Source organism: Mytilus edulis, chromosome 2, assembly GCF_963676685.1.
Source record: "Mytilus edulis chromosome 2, xbMytEdul2.2, whole genome shotgun sequence".
NCBI lineage: Eukaryota > Metazoa > Mollusca > Bivalvia > Mytilida > Mytilidae > Mytilus > Mytilus edulis.
This window is the reverse complement of record NC_092345.1, coordinates 4710742-4729202: the sequence shown is the minus strand read 5'-3', so window position 1 is coordinate 4729202 and position 18461 is coordinate 4710742. Positions and strand designations below refer to the sequence as shown.

Genomic DNA, 18461 nt, shown 5'->3' with positions numbered 1-18461 from the left:
CCTGGCCTTTTAACTGTACTCCCATCTTTATCATGATTTTTACAGTGGTGGAAAGTAATACTAAAAGAATCCATGAAGGTGCTAGTAATTTACATAAGATCAACTTATCAACCATCAAGATTATAATTGTTTATATGTCTCACAAATAACAAAGGAGGACGTAAGACGAGACTGCTATAGATACAGAACATAAAAAGATTTTAAAAGGCTATTTAGTGGAGTGCTTCCTAAAGCGATGACTTTCATATATTTTTGTTTTGTTTCATTAACATATGCCTCAGACATCTCCTTTAAAGTATAATATACAAGTATACATTTTGCATCTATTATTTAAATCTTAAATAACTTATTGTATTTAATCCCATTGTATATTATACATTTAGGTTATTTAGATTCTAAATTATGTCTGATGAAATCCTGTGGCTGTTTTAGGAATAGTTATTCAGACAGTCAGTCTAGATGGACAAAAGAACCAATGAATGTGATGGCGTCGACCAATGGACGGATGGACAAATGAATGAGATTACACAATAAATTGTGGCTCATGATGCAGAATTATTTTGCTTTCAATCCACAATGGCATGGTGTAAATCAAATACAGCCCATCTGACTAGTGCCATGTTTTCCTCTAACAAACCTGTGGCAAATGACCTCAAGAGTATATCTAACCCTTACAGTCTGTTTTTCCTCTAATGAACCTCTGACTAACACCCTCAGGAGTATATCTAATACTTACAGTCAAGTTTCTCCTCTAATGAACCTCTGACTAATGCCCTCAGAAGTATTTCTAATACTTACAGTCAAGTTTCTCCTCTAATGAACCTCTGACTAATGCCCTCAGAGGTATATCTTATACTTAGTCAAGTTTCTCCTCTAATGGACCTCTGACTAACGCCCTCAGGAGTATATCTGATACTTACAGTCAAGTTTCTCCTCTAAAGAACCCCTGGATGTGATGGACAAAGCAGTAATAAATTCTCTGAATGATATATAACCATCCTGGAAAGTAAATAAATAGGAAGTAAATTCTGTTATTGTTTAATCAGTTATACCTGTCATTGATGAATAAGTATAATTGGTTATGCTATACTATTGTCCAAATAATCAGCCGTTTTTTCACCATGGGGAAAAACGAGATTCTTTTTTACTTCAAATTTGCCGAAAAATTATACAATCATGATAATTCAAAAAAAATGTAGTCAAAGACTAAAAGACACTTTTACTTAAGCCATTCTTTTTTATGAACAAAGTAAAGTTCTAGATCTGTTAAAAAGAGAAGAATTAGGTAAGGGAACAGGTGCTTGGTAGAATTTAAAAATATGAATAGAATCAACAAATAAAATGAAATACTTTTAAGGCTGTACTGAATATAAATTCTACTTTAACTGTTAATGACATCTTTTATTACACTTAATCCATTGGAAGTTGGATGTGAAATGATTGATATTTGATCTTTCGCACAGCGGTAATTGGCCTTGAACTTTTTATTATATGTATACCAATATGGAGTTATTTTCTATCAGAACAATAGGTAATTCTTTTGAAGAAACAAACCAGACAATACCAAGTTTCAACCCACTAGTCCAATCATTTTCCTCTGATTTTTATTATTTTTTCTCAAGTTTGCCCAAGGTGGCATACCCAAACACATTTAACTCTGCCACATTCTGTTATGCCAAAGCCAGGAGCCTGTAATTAAGTGGTTGTCCTTAACTGTTGTTGATCATCTTTGTTTTTTTGTTTATTGTTTTGTAAGTATCAGGCTGTTAGTTTTTTTGTTTGAATTGTTTTACATTTATCAGTTTTGGGAGCATGCTATTTGGTATGGATTTTGTTGGTTGTAGGATGCTGTGTAATTGCTTCCCATCTAATTATATGATATCAAGACATACCTTGTTTGCATCAAAAACATTGAATACAAAGTTTGCAAATTTGCTTGGATCACCATTTGGAAAGAACTGCTTGTAAATTGTCTGAAACTCCTGTAATAAAAAAATATGTATGTTATTAAACAAAACTCTTCTGCTTCTTCCACTACTTTTTTCTTTACAGGACTCTGCAGTTAGTTATCAGAATCCTGAATTTTGCTATTTGAAAAAAATATCAAGGGACATAACTGTTGTCAAGAACAAGTTTAAATTTAACTATTGTTTCAAGGTTTCTAGTGTTGTGTTATAGTGTCAAAAGATTTTGTTGGAGCAAACTCTATCAAAAACAATAAAAATTAATTTTCAACTTTTAAAAATTGGTAATAAAAATACTCATTTCCTTCAAAATATCTGGGTCAAGAGCTTTTCAAACCCTTTTTTGGCATAAAATTCATCAATTCTCATTATTATCTATATTTAAGTCAAAAACGACCACAATTCCAATTTATTTAATAGAATATTTTGAATGAAAATGATTTGTATGATTATAGGTAGGCAATTGGCACGCATTCAACATTTGAATTTAAATCTATATTGCTGGGACCTTGTTTAAACAATGCTGTTAGTTCTGGTAAATCAAAAGACAATAATCCTGCAGTTTACAAACACAACAGTCTAATTTACCTTTCGACAAATGAAAATATGAAAATTGATTAAGACAACCTTTTTTGGAATATCTGTATGCCTTCTTATATGTTTAAGTAACTATATACAGTAGCACTTCAAACAAAATAATTTATGACTGGAATTGATTGTATGTTTTTTTATGAAAAAGAGTCGCAGTTCATATCGACAATTTAATTGGTACAGTACACATCTTTTATCTATAAATTCATCATTTAAACGATCATAGATAATTTAGACATGTATTTACCAGATAAATTAAAACCTTGCCCCTTTTATCTGATTTCAAGGTACATTAAAGATTATGTCGCATGTCTTTTCTTAATTAACCATACAAGTTCAAATTAAATTCTACAAATACTTGTCAATAACAAGATAAAATATAGGAACGATAACAAATCAAACGCACCTTTAATATGACTGCCAAAAGAGTGTTTATGACCGAATTATAGATATGAAAATTTCAATATTAATAATTTAAAGTTCATGAACTTTGCATGAAAAATATTTGATCTAGTAATTGATTGTGAAAAATACTATAGATTATATGATATCATATGACTGAGCAAAATCCTCATAACAAACATTTATAGTCAACTGCCTCACCCAGTATCTTCATCAAATTTTATTATAAGCCTTAAAAATTAATGTACATAAAAGCTATACCCAAGAACATCAACTGATGGTAAAATTAATAGTTTAAAATAAAGCTGACAGCTAGAAAATAAAAGCTAAGTTCAATGGCATTCCATTTTCATGACAAAGTCATATGACTATAGGGGATATTAGGATAAGAATTATGTCTATATAAAGACTGCTGTCAGAATGAATAAGACCAGTACTGTGTATTGACCTTACATTGTGTCGTGCCGTGCTGGTTTAATACAGTCTATATAAATACATAAGCATATAGATTGTACATTTTTCTAGTAAGAATTTTGTCAATTATTTTATTGTGTTAGAATTCTGTTAATTGTCATCCTTGCAACCAATCAAAATGCATAAATCTGGTAGGTTGAGAACATTCTCATTTTACTATAATGTTATTGACCTCACCTACAGAAATTAATGACAACATTACTATTGCATAAATCCTTGACCACTAGCAAAATCTAACTAATGTGATTACAAAACTCGAATGAAGGAAAATCACTACAGAATTTATGAATGCTAGTTAATTATTGTGCACCTGAAAGTCTCATTTTGTGCATTGATAAATGATGAATAATTTTGTCTTGAAGACTTACAGATTTTTTTTTCTTATTTACCATATATTTCATTTAAGTTAAATAAGCAATTTTGATCTAATGGTTGGATGCAAAAACATTTTGCTAGAGACGGTAAATGAGCAAATAACAGACCAGAAAAATTACAGTGGACTTAGTTGTAACTCCATGTCTGTATAAAAGTGCATTTTCCTGTAAAATTGATTAAGGATTCTAACCATAAAGCCATTTCCTATATCTTCTATGATAAGAAATTTCCCTTAATTGAATAAATTAACACCACTATTTCTGCTAATTGCAAACAGAAAGGCTAACCAAAAATGATAGAACGCCTACTAATCTTATAAAAGATGCAAAGAGCTTTTATACAATACATTTACTGACTCATTAGTCTTAGTACAGTATAATTATATATACTATTTGTAAACATGGTAAACAGCATGTAGTATAAATTGTTTATTTGGAATCCAAGTAGTATAGTTCTTATGTAAATACAGAACCATTGGGTTCAGAGAATGAGAAAACTGCAAATAACCAAATAAAAGGAAACAAAGTGTAGAAGAGAGAAGAAAGGTACCAATGGGGTATTCAAACTCGTAAGACGACTGACAACGCTATAGCAAAAATATAAATAGAGAAAAAAAAAAACATCAGTAAACAAAAGACATCATAGCCAACTGACTGACCAGCATGAACCACACCAGGTGCTCCTGAAGGGTTAGCAGATCCTGCTCCACATGTGGCACCCGTTGTGTTGCCTCTGTGAGTACAATCTTGGTGACAAGTCTTATTCTGTCCACTCATCCAGGGAACAGAAGACAGTATTGTGGTTACAACAATAGGAACAAATCAGTCGTCATCTGTGAATCAGATATTTCATATTGGTCAACCAACTGGTAATGACTTCCATAGAATTTACAACAAGAGTGCACACACTGAAATGTCTCGCCTTCTTTACTAATCATTGATATTATGTTGATAGTCCTAAGTATAAAGCTTTATTACAACTGTCACATAAACTTAACATTAACCAAGATAGCTAAACAAAGACCAATGAACCATAAAAATGAGGTCAAGGTCCGATGAACCATGCCAGGCAGATATGTACAGCTAACAAATCTTCCATACAACAAATATAGTTGACCTACTACTTATAGTTTAAGAAAAATAGACCAAAACACAAAAACTTAACACTGCAATGAACCGTGCAATTGAGGTCATGGTCAAATAAAACCTGCGGGACTGATATATAGATCATAATATATTTCCATACACCAAATATAGTTGACCTTTGGCATATAATATTAGATAAAAAGACCAAAACTTAAAAACTTAACTTTGACCACTGAACCATGAAAATGAGGTCAAGGTCAGATGACATCTGCCCGCTAGACATGTACACCTTACAATCATTCCATACAACAAATATAGTAGACCTATTGCATAAAGTATGAGAAAAACAGACCAAAACACAAAAACTTAACTATAACCAATGAACCATGAAAATGAGGTCAAGGTCAGATGACACCTGCCAGTTGGACATGTACACCTTCCAGTCCTTCTATACACCAAATATACTAGCCCTATTGATTATAGTATCTGAGATATGGACTTGACCACCAAAACTTAACCTTGTTCACTGATCCATGAAATGAGGTCGAGGTCAAGTGAAAACTGTCTGACGGGCATGAGGACCTTGCAAAATGAAAATGAGGTCAAGGACATTGGACATGCGACTGACGGAAACTTCGTAACATGAGGCATCTATATACAAAGTATGAAGCATCCAGGTCTTTCACCTTCAAAAATATAAACCTTTTAAGAAGTTAGCTAACACCGCCGGAACACTATCCCTATGTGGAGCTTTCTGCAACAAAAGTTGCAGGCTCGACAATAAGATGTATAGAATTTGTGACATGAAGGTTAATATATATATGACTTAATTATCAAAAGAAACCCAATCTTCTTTTTTGTTTTCCATTTATTGAGCAGACACAATTTGTTTTAGTTATTTATTAACTGCTGGCCATCAAGACACAATCTTCTCTTTTATATAGGCTGGTCAAATATCTTTTGCCTGAATAGATGTGAAAATAAAGATGAAAGTAAACACACAAATTAACTGGCATTTGAGTTCAAATAAAACATCAAACAATCTTCATTGATTTAGATATTTACAATATGTGTTCAAGCCCATGGATCAATAATATTGGAACAATCTCAGGATAATATTTAAAGAATTCTAAATTCACCTCAATTAAATAAAAGAATAATTTACACTGCAATTTCATCTCATGTTTCATCAACAGAACAGTAATATAACCTTGCTGAACACAGTTATAACAATTTACCATAAAATCTATCTAAAATGCCATGTTTAACAGTCATCAGGAAATATTAAAATGCCATGTTTAACAGTCAGCAGGAAATATTACATGCATATTCAGGAAGATAAAATTCTAAATTAATGTCTGATTTTTACTAGATAAGCACTGAGGTAGACTTCAAACCAGCATTTGTTATTACTGACATGTCATGCATTGTGCATTGGCACATTATAATGCAACAAATACCAGGTACCTAAGTTTGAAGTCTTTCATACATCATGTACATGGGATAGAATGTGCATTGTGCATTAGCACATAATATAATGCTACAAATACCCGAGCTTTAAAAGTCTTTAATATATTGGTTACCAAGAATGGGCTACAAAATCCCCCCTTAGACGAGAATGTTTCCATATGCCCACCTTTCAGGAATTTACCCAAATAAGAGCTTTAATCATTTCTAATAATCATAAATATGACATTTAATTGTTTGTATATATAGTTATCTATATCTATAAGTATATCTGAGTCTTGTTGTGAAGCTTGAAAACTTCAAGATTTTACTTTAAAAGGATGATTTACTCTGTAAATTTCTACCATTAATTTAGATTAGACCCTGTTATCAATTAACAACGCAAGGTAATAATGGTCTTACATTCACAATTCATGAACTCTGGTAGATAACTTTCTCATTGCCAATCATACCACATCTCCTTATTTTTTTTATATAAAAGTGATCCATTCTGAATAGTCTTACTAATAATAAACTTATCCATCATTTTAAGTCCCCTAAATATTGAGGTGTGTTTTTAAAATGATGCATCAAAGTAAGATGATTATGAGTTTGAGTGATTGATTCAAGTACGTTACCTAATTACATTTTATGATGTATGCATTTGATGGGTGTTTTTTGTTTTAGTAACCAAACCTATACTGTAATCAATGGAATTTTGTTCTTAATGAGAACCACTGAGTTGATTGTTGTTGATTTATACCGATTAAGGCATTAAATGAGAATAGAAGAATCAATTAATATTGATCATTATATATTCATCATAATGTGAACAACAACTTGTTTTTTAAAAGATTCACATTAATCTTCCATTTTAAAGTATAAAATAAAAGTTTTCTCTCCTAAACCAGTGGCTTAGAAGGGTCAATGTACTTACTTCTCCAATATATAAATTCAACATATATTCTCTAGAGTCAAATTTTGAACTGATTTATCTAATTCAAAATGTTTAACCAGACAAACAGTAATAAATGCAAGTCAATTTCATGTAACCATTTCACATAAATGCAGAATGACTGTCAAATGTGAAAAGTAGGCAGGAATAATTGACATCGACAGCATTTAAAATCCATTTTTCGCTATTACGAGTGCATTACATGGAGACAATAAAATATCATTGTGAATAATTCCCAACCTACAGAAAACAAAGCAGCCATTAATGTGGTATAGAAACTGACAGTTTCAACTGAGAATTGGTGGATTATGTACCTGTATTAACTACTCATTAATCACTGGCTATGGACAGAGTTAAATGCTCATGAAAGTACTCTGTATTAGTAATACCCCATGGAATTTAATCTCCTGTGTTACACAGCTAATACAAATCCCTCACACTGAGTCAATTAGTGAATGAAAATGTTACAAAAGATCTTTTAAGTCATGGATGGTATGTTCAATAGTTTGCAAGAAAAGTGGATGGGGGGGGGGGGGCTTTTTCATGGGTATTTCATTTTCAGATGGTATATTTTGTGAACTCAGCTTTCAAAAGTATAAATGTTAATGTTAATGCTTTATAGAAATAAGATGTGTTATGATTGCCAGTGAGACAAATCTCCACCAGATACCAAATTATACTGAAGTAAGCATTGTAGACCACTGTACACCCTTCAACAATGAGCAAAACAGTCCAAACACACATAGTAAGCTATAAAAGCTCAAAATGACAAATGGTGAAGAATTCATTTATGAGAAATCTTTTTTTGTTTGTACATACAGAAGATTCTGGGACTCAATGTTATAGGTTTGCAATATAAGCTACTCCATTGGTTTTGGAGGGCTGTTTTCAGTGTTCTATGGCATTTTGTTTTCAAAAGCCCAGTAATCAACAGAAATTATTTTGTTGTTATTGTTTGTGGGATTCATTGGAAAACTGATCTGAAAATGTATCTAGGAAATGATAACATATTGGCCCCCCTTATGAAAAGTTCTGAATCCGCCACTGACTAGAAGTCTTTTGCTGTTTTGTGTTGTTGTTTGGGTCTAATTGACCCTTTACCCTTTATAGCCTTCTATTTCAAACCAAAGTTTGTTCCAACTGGCCCAGCTAGTAGACACTGACATGATGAACATTAAGAAACAGTTTTATGAAAGATGAAGACAGGTGTTTATCATTCACAAGATCTAATAAGTGTTGCCAAAAACTAAAAGGTGTCTTTTAAACAAAATTATATATATTCTTTGTCCTTCCACTATGGTACAGTTCTTTTGCAATTTATAAACAATACTGGACTGCACGCGACCAAAAAATGATTAAATTTTTTAAATGACTGCTTTGTTAATGTTATATAATTCTTGCATCATTCAATAATCATAACTACAGCTGGGCTCAGTTTAAATTGTTTGTTTATTTCAAAATTGTTTCAGTAAAGGAATTAGGGCTTGTTTTTACCTTTATTTTCAAATATGTTTACATTTAAAAGAATTTTATTGTTCTTATTGTACAAATTTAAATCTATCTGATTATTAATCTGTCAGAACGATAAAAATCATTTAGATTTAAAACTTTATCAATCTTAATTGTTACCTTTCAATATAAAAACATTATACAATCCTTAAATATTGTCTACGTAAAAAATGCATGTATCCTGTTTAGTCCGTCAATCCTAAAGTAGACTTAAAATAGGAGCAGTTCCTTCAGTCAGGAAATTTTATCTAACATAATTTGACAACCAAAATGTAAATTAGTAATCGGATTAAATCAATGAAACAATTATATAGTAACAAATGCTTCATAAAACTTCCATCTTTAGAATATATCATGAATGAATTTAATAAGTGATGTAATATATCTAATAAAATAACTTTCAATCAAAATCTCTAAAAATACCTATCAAATAAATTAATTAATTTCTGTCCATTTCAAAATAAATGGAAAATGGAAAATAGTTTTTCTTCTTCATTTTAACAGATGATTTATATATTTAAATTTATATTGTACCATTTTATTATATATTACACAGAATAGAGATAAAATAGTATCCAACCCCAGTGAGTAGAACAAAGGAATTGAGATTTTTCTTTCTTTTGATTTATAAGATTATTTATTATTTGTCAATTAATTATTGATTGTAAATTGCATAGTATTTTCAATCAGTTCAAAAGACTGAAGGAATTTAATAAAAACTTGACTGAGTCCACTTCATTTTAACTTTTGAGTTAGTGGATTATAGTGTCTCATTGGCAATCATACCACACATCTCATCATATGAGATAAAAATCTTGAAACCAAATATATAATTTTTCAAATCCCTTATAAACTATAATCTGAGAAATGAAGGATTAACCAAGTATAAATTTGGTATTGTATATACTATACCATGTCACAATGACATAAATAAATCTCAAATAAATATGCCTAACCAAAACCAACTTTACTTAAATAAAATACATATAAGTCTCAAATTTGTTTAAGTGATTTTTTTAGTAGAAATGATTATACATAATAGTTCAGTTTAAAACTTCTAGTTTTGACAATGTTTATGCAGCAGCAATTTGTTGATTGAAAGCAGGTCCATAGCACGCATCATCCACCCATACATGGGGATTTTTAGAATATTTTGCCTTGTATGCAGGAGTCAATCTATTCAATCGTTCAACAATTTCTCGCATCTCACTTGCGGACACCTTCCGTGTTTTCATTAAACGTTGCTGTTTCTTTTCCAAGTTTGGAATCTTTGGATTAGTCTTAGTAATTGGAGGAGTTTTGTAAATGAACGGATTCTTTGCAATTGGTGCCCCTCCTTCACTTGCAACTGTTGGCTTGGTTAAACGACTGATTATGTTTGAAAATTCTGTTTTTGAAACAGTTTTATCCCCATAAACAAAGTCTGTATATTTCCTCTGAACTCCAGCGCCCCCTGTGCTGGCCACTGTTGGTTTTGTCACACGCGACACAATTTTGTCTAAATCGGTAGACTTTACTTGTAACGATCCATAAACATAATCCTTATTTTCAAATCTCTCTGCTATATCAACCCCTCCTCTACTTGACACTGTAGGTCTTGTCATACGCTTGACTATACCATCTACATCAAAAGATTTCAAACTTTGACCTGGATCTGTTGGTGTTGTGCTCCAGCTATCATATCCATAATCCCCGCCATTTTTAACAAACTTTCTTGGAGCACCAGAACTCCTTCCTGACAATGCTGTAGATCTGCTGTAGTTTTCACCATTAGTCGTTGAACTACTATATCCTGTATCCGGTCGGCTCATTGCGTAAGAATAATACTGGTTGTCCTCAGAATATTTAGCCCCAACACTATGACCTCGACTGCATGGTCTAAGTGTAGGAGTAGCCAGTCTATTCGCTTGTTTGTTTAAATACTTCCCGTCCACATGGTGCCAAGGACCAACTGTGCGAAAATTGTCTAATTTGGCACCGAAAATATATAACTTTTCTGTCACTTGCAAGTTGTCTTCCAGTTTAGATGAAGTTCTACTATCTTCTGTTCTGTTGCTTCTTGCTGTTAGTTGCTTTGGCCTTCCATGCAGATCATTTAAAGGAACTGTCTCAATCTCAGAAGACGGAGCACTACTACTAAGTTCAATCAAATCGGAATCCACGTAACGGCCCTGTTTCGGCCCAGAATGTGACGGGTGTGGGTATGACATTATAAATCTTTATATAATTTCCTTCAAAACTATTCTATAATCTTAATCCACAGTCACAAACAGTTTTAATTTCCTTTCTTTATAATTCCTGTGAGAATTATTAACTTATAAATATCTTTTTATCCTTATTATCCTTTTGTGGTTTAAGAATGTAATCCAATTTTTTTACAAAAGCACTTATATTTGCAATTGTACAAGTTTATCAATAATAAATGTTTTAAGTCAATTAGGATATAACTAATTTCAACATAATTCCAGTTTATATTACATAACAGCGTGTCTTAATGTTTTCCATACTATATTGACTAAGAAAGAATTATGGTCCAAAACCACTTTTAAAAATCTTTTATAAACAACCCAATAAAGGTATGGTTGTCACGTCCAATGAAAATTTACGAATGGTCCAAACTGTTAAATTTGTATAAACAAATTTAATTCAGTTAGTTTCTGACCATTAATGGTCGCAGGTAAACTTTTAAAATCAAACAATAAATTAAAATTATTTAAATCTGTCAAACTGTTAATATTTGAAAGATATCCATTTGTCAGTTTGTTAAAGTTGTTTAAATGCTAAACACAAAACTATGAATATAAATTTGCTTAATTAAAAGTTTCAAAGCTTTGATGTCCAACACCTGTTCACAGTTATATTGATTGATTGATTGTCGCTTGTTTAATGTTCAGTGGCATTCACAGTTCTCTGTTAATCCTTAATAATCTATCAATCATGCTTAATTAACTAGATTTTTTTCCAAATATTTTTTCCATTCTTCAAAATCACAGTTTATATTCCTGCACATTCTTTGAAATCACATTTTTTTTTAATTTGTGAAATACCATGTACTTTGGGAGTTAAAATATTCCAAACCTTTATTAACCACAAAGTTCTTAGGGCTAATCCTTAGGAACAGAAATGACTTTAGGAACAGTCCACCTTGTCAATCAGGAATGAAACCCTGTATAAAGATAACTGATCTCTTAATCCATTACAGAAAGATTTAACAAAGTTGATTAAAATAGTCTCGTCATTAACTTTGAACATCTGACCCAGGTCAACTAAATCTTGAATACATCGCCCTGTGCCTATAAGATCAGATTTCTATGATATTAAAATATTTAATTGTTAAAATTAAATCAAATAAGATCAATTTACCAATAGAACAGATTTAAAGCTTAAAACTAATTTACAATTTTTTGCCTTTTCAGCATTATTTAAATTTTTGAATATGGCTGTAGTTTTAATAAGTCCAATCAAAAACTCCTATATCATCAAAATCAAATGAAACAGGTTGAATATATTGAAAACAAGGATTACATTCACCAAACAAAAATTTCTCTTCTTAAACAAATTCTCTAAAAATCTATTTTGGTGTTAATTTGGTTTCCTATTTTAAAGCTCTCCATTTAATGGAAGTGAAATCCTAAGGATTAGACATAAAGTGTTTCAAACAAAATAAATCATTTCTACTGACAAAATAAAATTTATTGATGTCTTTCTACCAAAAATCAACAGTAGGTTCAATAGAAAATTGAAGCCTTCAAATAAACCTATACAAGTGTTTTTAAGAGTTTAGTAAGACGTCAAAATTTTCCTTCTCTAAAATTACTAGATCAAATTGTCAGAAAATTTCTGCTCAAAAGAAACAATCCATTAAAAGAAATGTTCCATTATGATGGAGTGACATGTTAAAAAAAGAGCAAAATCTTTTACAAACAAGGCAAAAATTATTAACTGAAGATTTATTTTTTTTAACTTCCAATTGTATTTGTATTTCAAATACTTTTCAAACATCTAAATATAAAGAGCAGCGTTTGTACATACACATTTTTCAAAAAAGGACATGTTTCATTAATCTATTGTACCCAAACTTGTTTTGGTTATTATTTGTGTTGACAAACTTTTTCATTTTAAAACAAGCTTTAATTCCAAACTAGTTTTTAATTGTTCATATGTGTATAGTCAAACAAATCAATTTTTGAGAAACAAATAAAAATTCTAATTATTTGACAATACTAAAAACTATTTACTTAGCTATTACAAGAAGGTTACTGTGACCTAATTGTTTACTGTCGGTTACTGTGACCTAATTGTTTACTTTCAGTCATATCATTGAAGCAGAAAAAAAGTGTCGCATTGTGTATAAATTGTACCTTGATGACTGAAATAGACCTGGATTTAGAAAAAACATATATTATGAATCGAAATCATCTCTGATATATATACTATTCAATTTTTCTCTATATTGTAATACAGATTAGATCAAACAACAGCTACTGCGAGGACATTATTATTCTATTCCAGAATCATTCTCCAAAATTATTTTTTTACAATCAAAGAATTAATCAGGGGCGGATCCAGGATTTCCAGTTATGGGGGGCGCAATTTTTTATGTTCACCGAGCGGAGCGAGGGGAAAAAATTTTGAATGTTTTTTTAGGTAAAATTATTGAAATATTCTTCTAAAGTGGTGATGTAGATATCTCGAACTATTGTGTGTTAAAATTATAGCGATGAATTAAAGTTTCAAGCTGAAACCGCCTTAATCCACACCTGACAACAATCTACAGATAGACGGGCGGACAGACGGACGCCAAGTGAGACGAGACAGATCACAATTGCTCACCTGACCAATATGTTTTTCAAACAAAAGTTCTACTTTTACCAGCGATTTTTAATTGTCCTTTCATATTATCTGTTTTTCACTTTTTTGATTTTCGGAGTTTACTGTGTTCGCCACAAACAACTAAAATCAGAATGAGATGCATTTACGCAGTTATATTTATTTTCTTGGGATCCCAAGCATACAGTAATACGGTACAGAATTTGGCTAAATATTTAGGTTGCAAGTGTGAAATAAATATAGATACAGAGATACAAATTAATAAACTAACCTTTCGCTTGAAACAGTATTTCTATCTTTTATTACGGATATTATAAAAGAATCTCACCAGCCGACTATTTTCTTGACCGTGTCATGATGAAATTGTGAAAGTGAGTAAGGGATGTTTTGGAACTTCGATTATCAAACAAATTGATTATAAAAACCGCAAATACAATGTAACATTTGATTTTACTTTAACTGCTAAACAGGTGCTCCGCAGGGCACAGCTTTATACGACCTCAGAGGTCTAACCCTGAACAGTTGGGGCAAGTATGGACAAAACATTCAAGCGTGATACAGCTCTGAATTTGGATTGTGATCAAATTTTTGACATTACATGGTGGTTTTTTTTACACAAAACAAATGTCAAGATTTTACAAATCAATTAAAGATTTCTTCTTCATACTTTTTAAATCTAAAATTAAATAGTTGACACAGCATAGGTTTCTGACACAGAATGAATGTGGTCTAATGAACTTAAAAGTTTTTTTTTGCCTTTGAGCAATTCACTATGCTGTTGAATATTAATCCTCTCAAAAAAATGTTTGAAGAAATTTTCTTTTTATTTATGAAATCTGAAATGAGAAAAATTTAACCCCCCCCCCTTTTTTTTCACATCCCCGTTTCCCTTTTTCCAAAACTGATATCAATTCAAATTTCTAATGGAGTTTGCAACAATAACTACTCTTTTAAATACATAAAATATTAAAATGTAAAATAAAGTGCTTGTTATCACTGAATGGTAAAGATTGGTTGGTAGTAAAAGTGAATATACATTGTTTATTGTATAAAACAATAAAAAAAACTTCATCAGCAACATTTTATATTGGCAAATTTCCAATGAAGTTATTTACATAAAGTTATTGGCAAATAAAAATAGAAAATGACATCATAGTCATGTCTGGCAATTGTCCAACATACATTATCTAAAAACATTTTAGATAAGATAAGGAAAAAAAGCTTCATCAGCAACATTTTATATTGGCAAATTTCCAATGAAGTTATTTACATAAAGTTATTGGCAAATAAAAATAGAAAATGACATCATAGTCATGTCTGGCAAATTTCCAACATATATTATCAACTTCTATTCTATACAAAGAAAGATAACTCCAATTGAAAATTAATTGCTATTGCACAATATTGTGCAATTAGATATTTCTTGCTATTGTGCAATACTGTGCAGTTGAAAATTTCTTGCTATTGCACAATACTTGATATGGAATCCTGATTTGGACCAACTTGAAAACTGGGCCCATAATCAAAAATCAAAGTACATATTTAGATAAAGCATATCAAATAAGCCCAAGAATTTAATTTTTGTTAAAATCAAACTTAGTTTAATTTTGGACCCTTTGGACCTTAATGTAGACCAATTTGAAAACTGGACCAAAAATTAAAAATCTACATACACAGTTAGATTTGGCATATCTAAGAACCCATTTATTCAATTTTTGATGAAATCAAACAAAGTTTAATTTTGGACCCCCATTTGGACCAACTTGAAAACTAGGCCAATAATTAAAAATCTAAGTACATTTTTAAATTCAGCATATCAAAGAACCCCAAGGATTCAATTTTTGTTAAAATCAAACTAAGTTTAATTTTGGACCCTTTAGACCTTAATGTAGACCAATTTGAAAACGGGACCAACAATTAAGAATCTACATACATAGTTAGATTCGGCATATCAAAGAACCCCAATTATTCAATTTTTGATGAAATCACACAAAGTTCAATTTTGGACCCTTTGGGCCCCTTATTCCTAAACTGTTAGGACCAAAACTCCCAAAATCAAACCCAACCTTCCTTTTATGGTCATAAACCTTGTGTTTAAACTTCATAGATTTCTATTTACTTATACTAAAGTTATTGTGCGAAAACCAAAAATAATGCTTATTTGGGCCCTTTTTTGGCCCTAAATTCCTAAACTGTTGGAACCAAAACTCCCAAAATCAATCCCAACCTTCCTTTTGTGGTCATAAACCTTGTGTCAAAATTTCATAGATTTCTATTCACTTAAACTAAAGTTATAGTGCGAAAACCAAGAAAATGCTTATTTGGGCCCTTTTTGGCCCCTAATTCCTAAATTGTTGGGACCAAAACTCCCAAAATCAATCCCAACCTTCCTTTTGTGGTCATAAACCTTGTGTTAAAATTTCATTGATTTCTATTCACTTTTACTAAAGTTAGAGTGCGAAAACTAAAAGTATTCGGACGACGACAACGACGCCAACGTGATAGCAATATACGACCAAAAAATTAAAATTTTTGCAGTCGTATAAAAACCTATTATATTTGTCATCAAATGAAGCTCCGCATTTGACACCTTCCTTTGAAATTATTTATAGAACTTTAATAAAGCGTAGGTCAGTTGATTAGTAATCACGTTGATTCTGTTAAACTGACTGTTTTATACACTTTGAATGTTAAAAAAAAATGAATGGTCTCTTCTGATACTTGAATATGTTGAAGTCAATCCATGATTTACAAATTTTAGGGGGGGGCGCATGCCCGCCACGCCCCCGCCTAAATCCGCCCCTGTTGATTGAGAATAAAGTCTTTCAATATTATTGGCAAAGTTAAATAAAATTCAAAAACTGTCCACAATTTTTTTCAGCACAATTAGAAATCATGTTATTACAGTTCCAGAATGTACTGTTACGGAATGGGGTTTTCATGATTTGAACGTATCTGAAGAAGTATGAATGATTGCTGATAAATGAATTTGTAACTTGTGTGATAGAATAGTGAGAATTATGTAACTGAATGTAACTTATTTGTGTGAAAGTGAACCCCCATTTCTCTTGTTAAAACTACGTTGTGAAATTTACTTTGTTTGATATGATATGTCAGTTGAGAAAACATTTAACGTGATTCTCTGGTATCCTATTATAGTTACTAAATATGTCCGAATGTACAAACTTTAATTAGGAAAGTAATCTTGCTAAAATATAGCTCTGGTCTTTTCCGTAGATGGACGTCGCCATGTTGTTGTTTTTGTTTACATAACGTTGGAATTTCAAATACCCGTATGTTGAACGTTAAGTGCAAACTGTGTCATGACGTCACTCAAACTGTTGTCTAAACGTCAAAACTGTTGTCGTTTTTGTGTCTTTAGTCAAAATTGTGTCGTTTCAAAACTATAAAAGCAAGCACAGCTAGTGTTCCAGTTTAGTCTTGTTTCATCTGGGCACGACCTATAGCAGTTATTAAAGTTCCGGAAAGTTTATATTTAGATAGAGAAAGGTTAGAATCAGAGTTTATTTTTGCTGAATTTCCTGAAAACGTTTCCTGATTAATTTTAAAGACAAATAGTTAAACAGAGTTAAAGCTGAAATTCGAGATAATTATTGTTGTCAGTCAGTTTGACGCTTTTTCCTGATTTTTATATCGTTGTTAGTAAAGCTGAGTTGTTTCATCTTTTGGTCAGAAAAGTATAAAGAAATAGTTGTAGTTTTAGTTTCCGCTGAATTATTGAGTATAATATTCTTGGGTATATATTTTCGAGGTTCAAGTTGTCTATATTAGTGTCTGTATTATATTTGAATGTGTCTTATGTCCATATTTATTTGTTCCTAACCAGAGCTTTCCCCGTTTTCCCTGTTTTAGCTACAATAGATTCCAGAGAAGTATTTTGTTTAATCACTATTATTTCTATATAGGCATAGGCAGCTGGAGCAGAAAGAGGTTTTAAATATTAATATATTTGTTAATATAATTGTTTACATCTGATTGTTATTGGCAATATTATTTATTGCTAAATTAAAAGAGTTATTAATTCTATATTTGCATTACGTTTTTACGAGTTCGCTTGGGTTATTCTGTAGTCGTTAAAAGATAAGATTTACAACCCCTCTCCCAAATCTATATTTGTCAAACGAATTATGAACACAAACTAAAACAAGATATCATCTGCTGACAGTATCCTAGACAGTAGTTCCAGTGTATAACAGCTATCCAGTTATATTAAACAACATTATCAAGCTGAAAAGCAGTGTAGCAGTATCTGAACAGAAAGCTGTAATATTTACAGACAGAAAATACACACTACACCCCTCCCCCGGCCCGTTACAGTACCATATCATAACATTTACAAAAGGAAATATTTTATGATTGCCAATGAGACAACTTACATCCACCAAAGTTCAAAAAGTTGGAATTGCAAGCAATTTGAGGCAATTGCACAGCCATATTAAAGCCATTTTTGTGGGTTTGTTATGTAATTTTATTTCATTTGGTTTATAAAATCCTAGGTTCTCAATATATTATTTCTGCAGTACATATATTAAAAACCTATCAACAAGCCTCTTATACCAACATTGTATATTAAAGACAGACGATATATGCTAACCTTAGCAGTTATTTAACTTACAACAGAATAAATTTGATTTTATTAGCCTATTCAGTCACATAGCTGTATTTATTAGATCCTTGAAATCAGATAATAAACCTTATATCAGATATTAAAACAGGTTAAGGACCAGCTACAATCAGTATAAAGTCAACATTGAAATAAAAAAGAATTTACAGGATTTTTTAATTGGTGACTGAATAATAAATAACACA

General features: G+C 31.2%; 1 protein-coding gene across 4 annotated transcripts in view; it reads right to left on the bottom strand.

The window, feature by feature from the left end:
• LOC139510100 (neuronal calcium sensor 1-like) overlaps positions 1-18461 on the bottom strand; it is a 65274-nt gene that overhangs the window by 11287 nt on the left and 35526 nt on the right. For all 4 annotated transcript variants that reach the window (XM_071296351.1, XM_071296353.1, XM_071296354.1 and 1 more), the window contains 2 exons: positions 1893-1982; positions 921-999 (listed from right to left, as the gene is read on the bottom strand). In XM_071296351.1, coding sequence (XP_071152452.1) covers positions 921-999; positions 1893-1982 — 169 coding nt within the window. The remainder of the gene's footprint in view (positions 1-920; positions 1000-1892; positions 1983-18461) is intronic.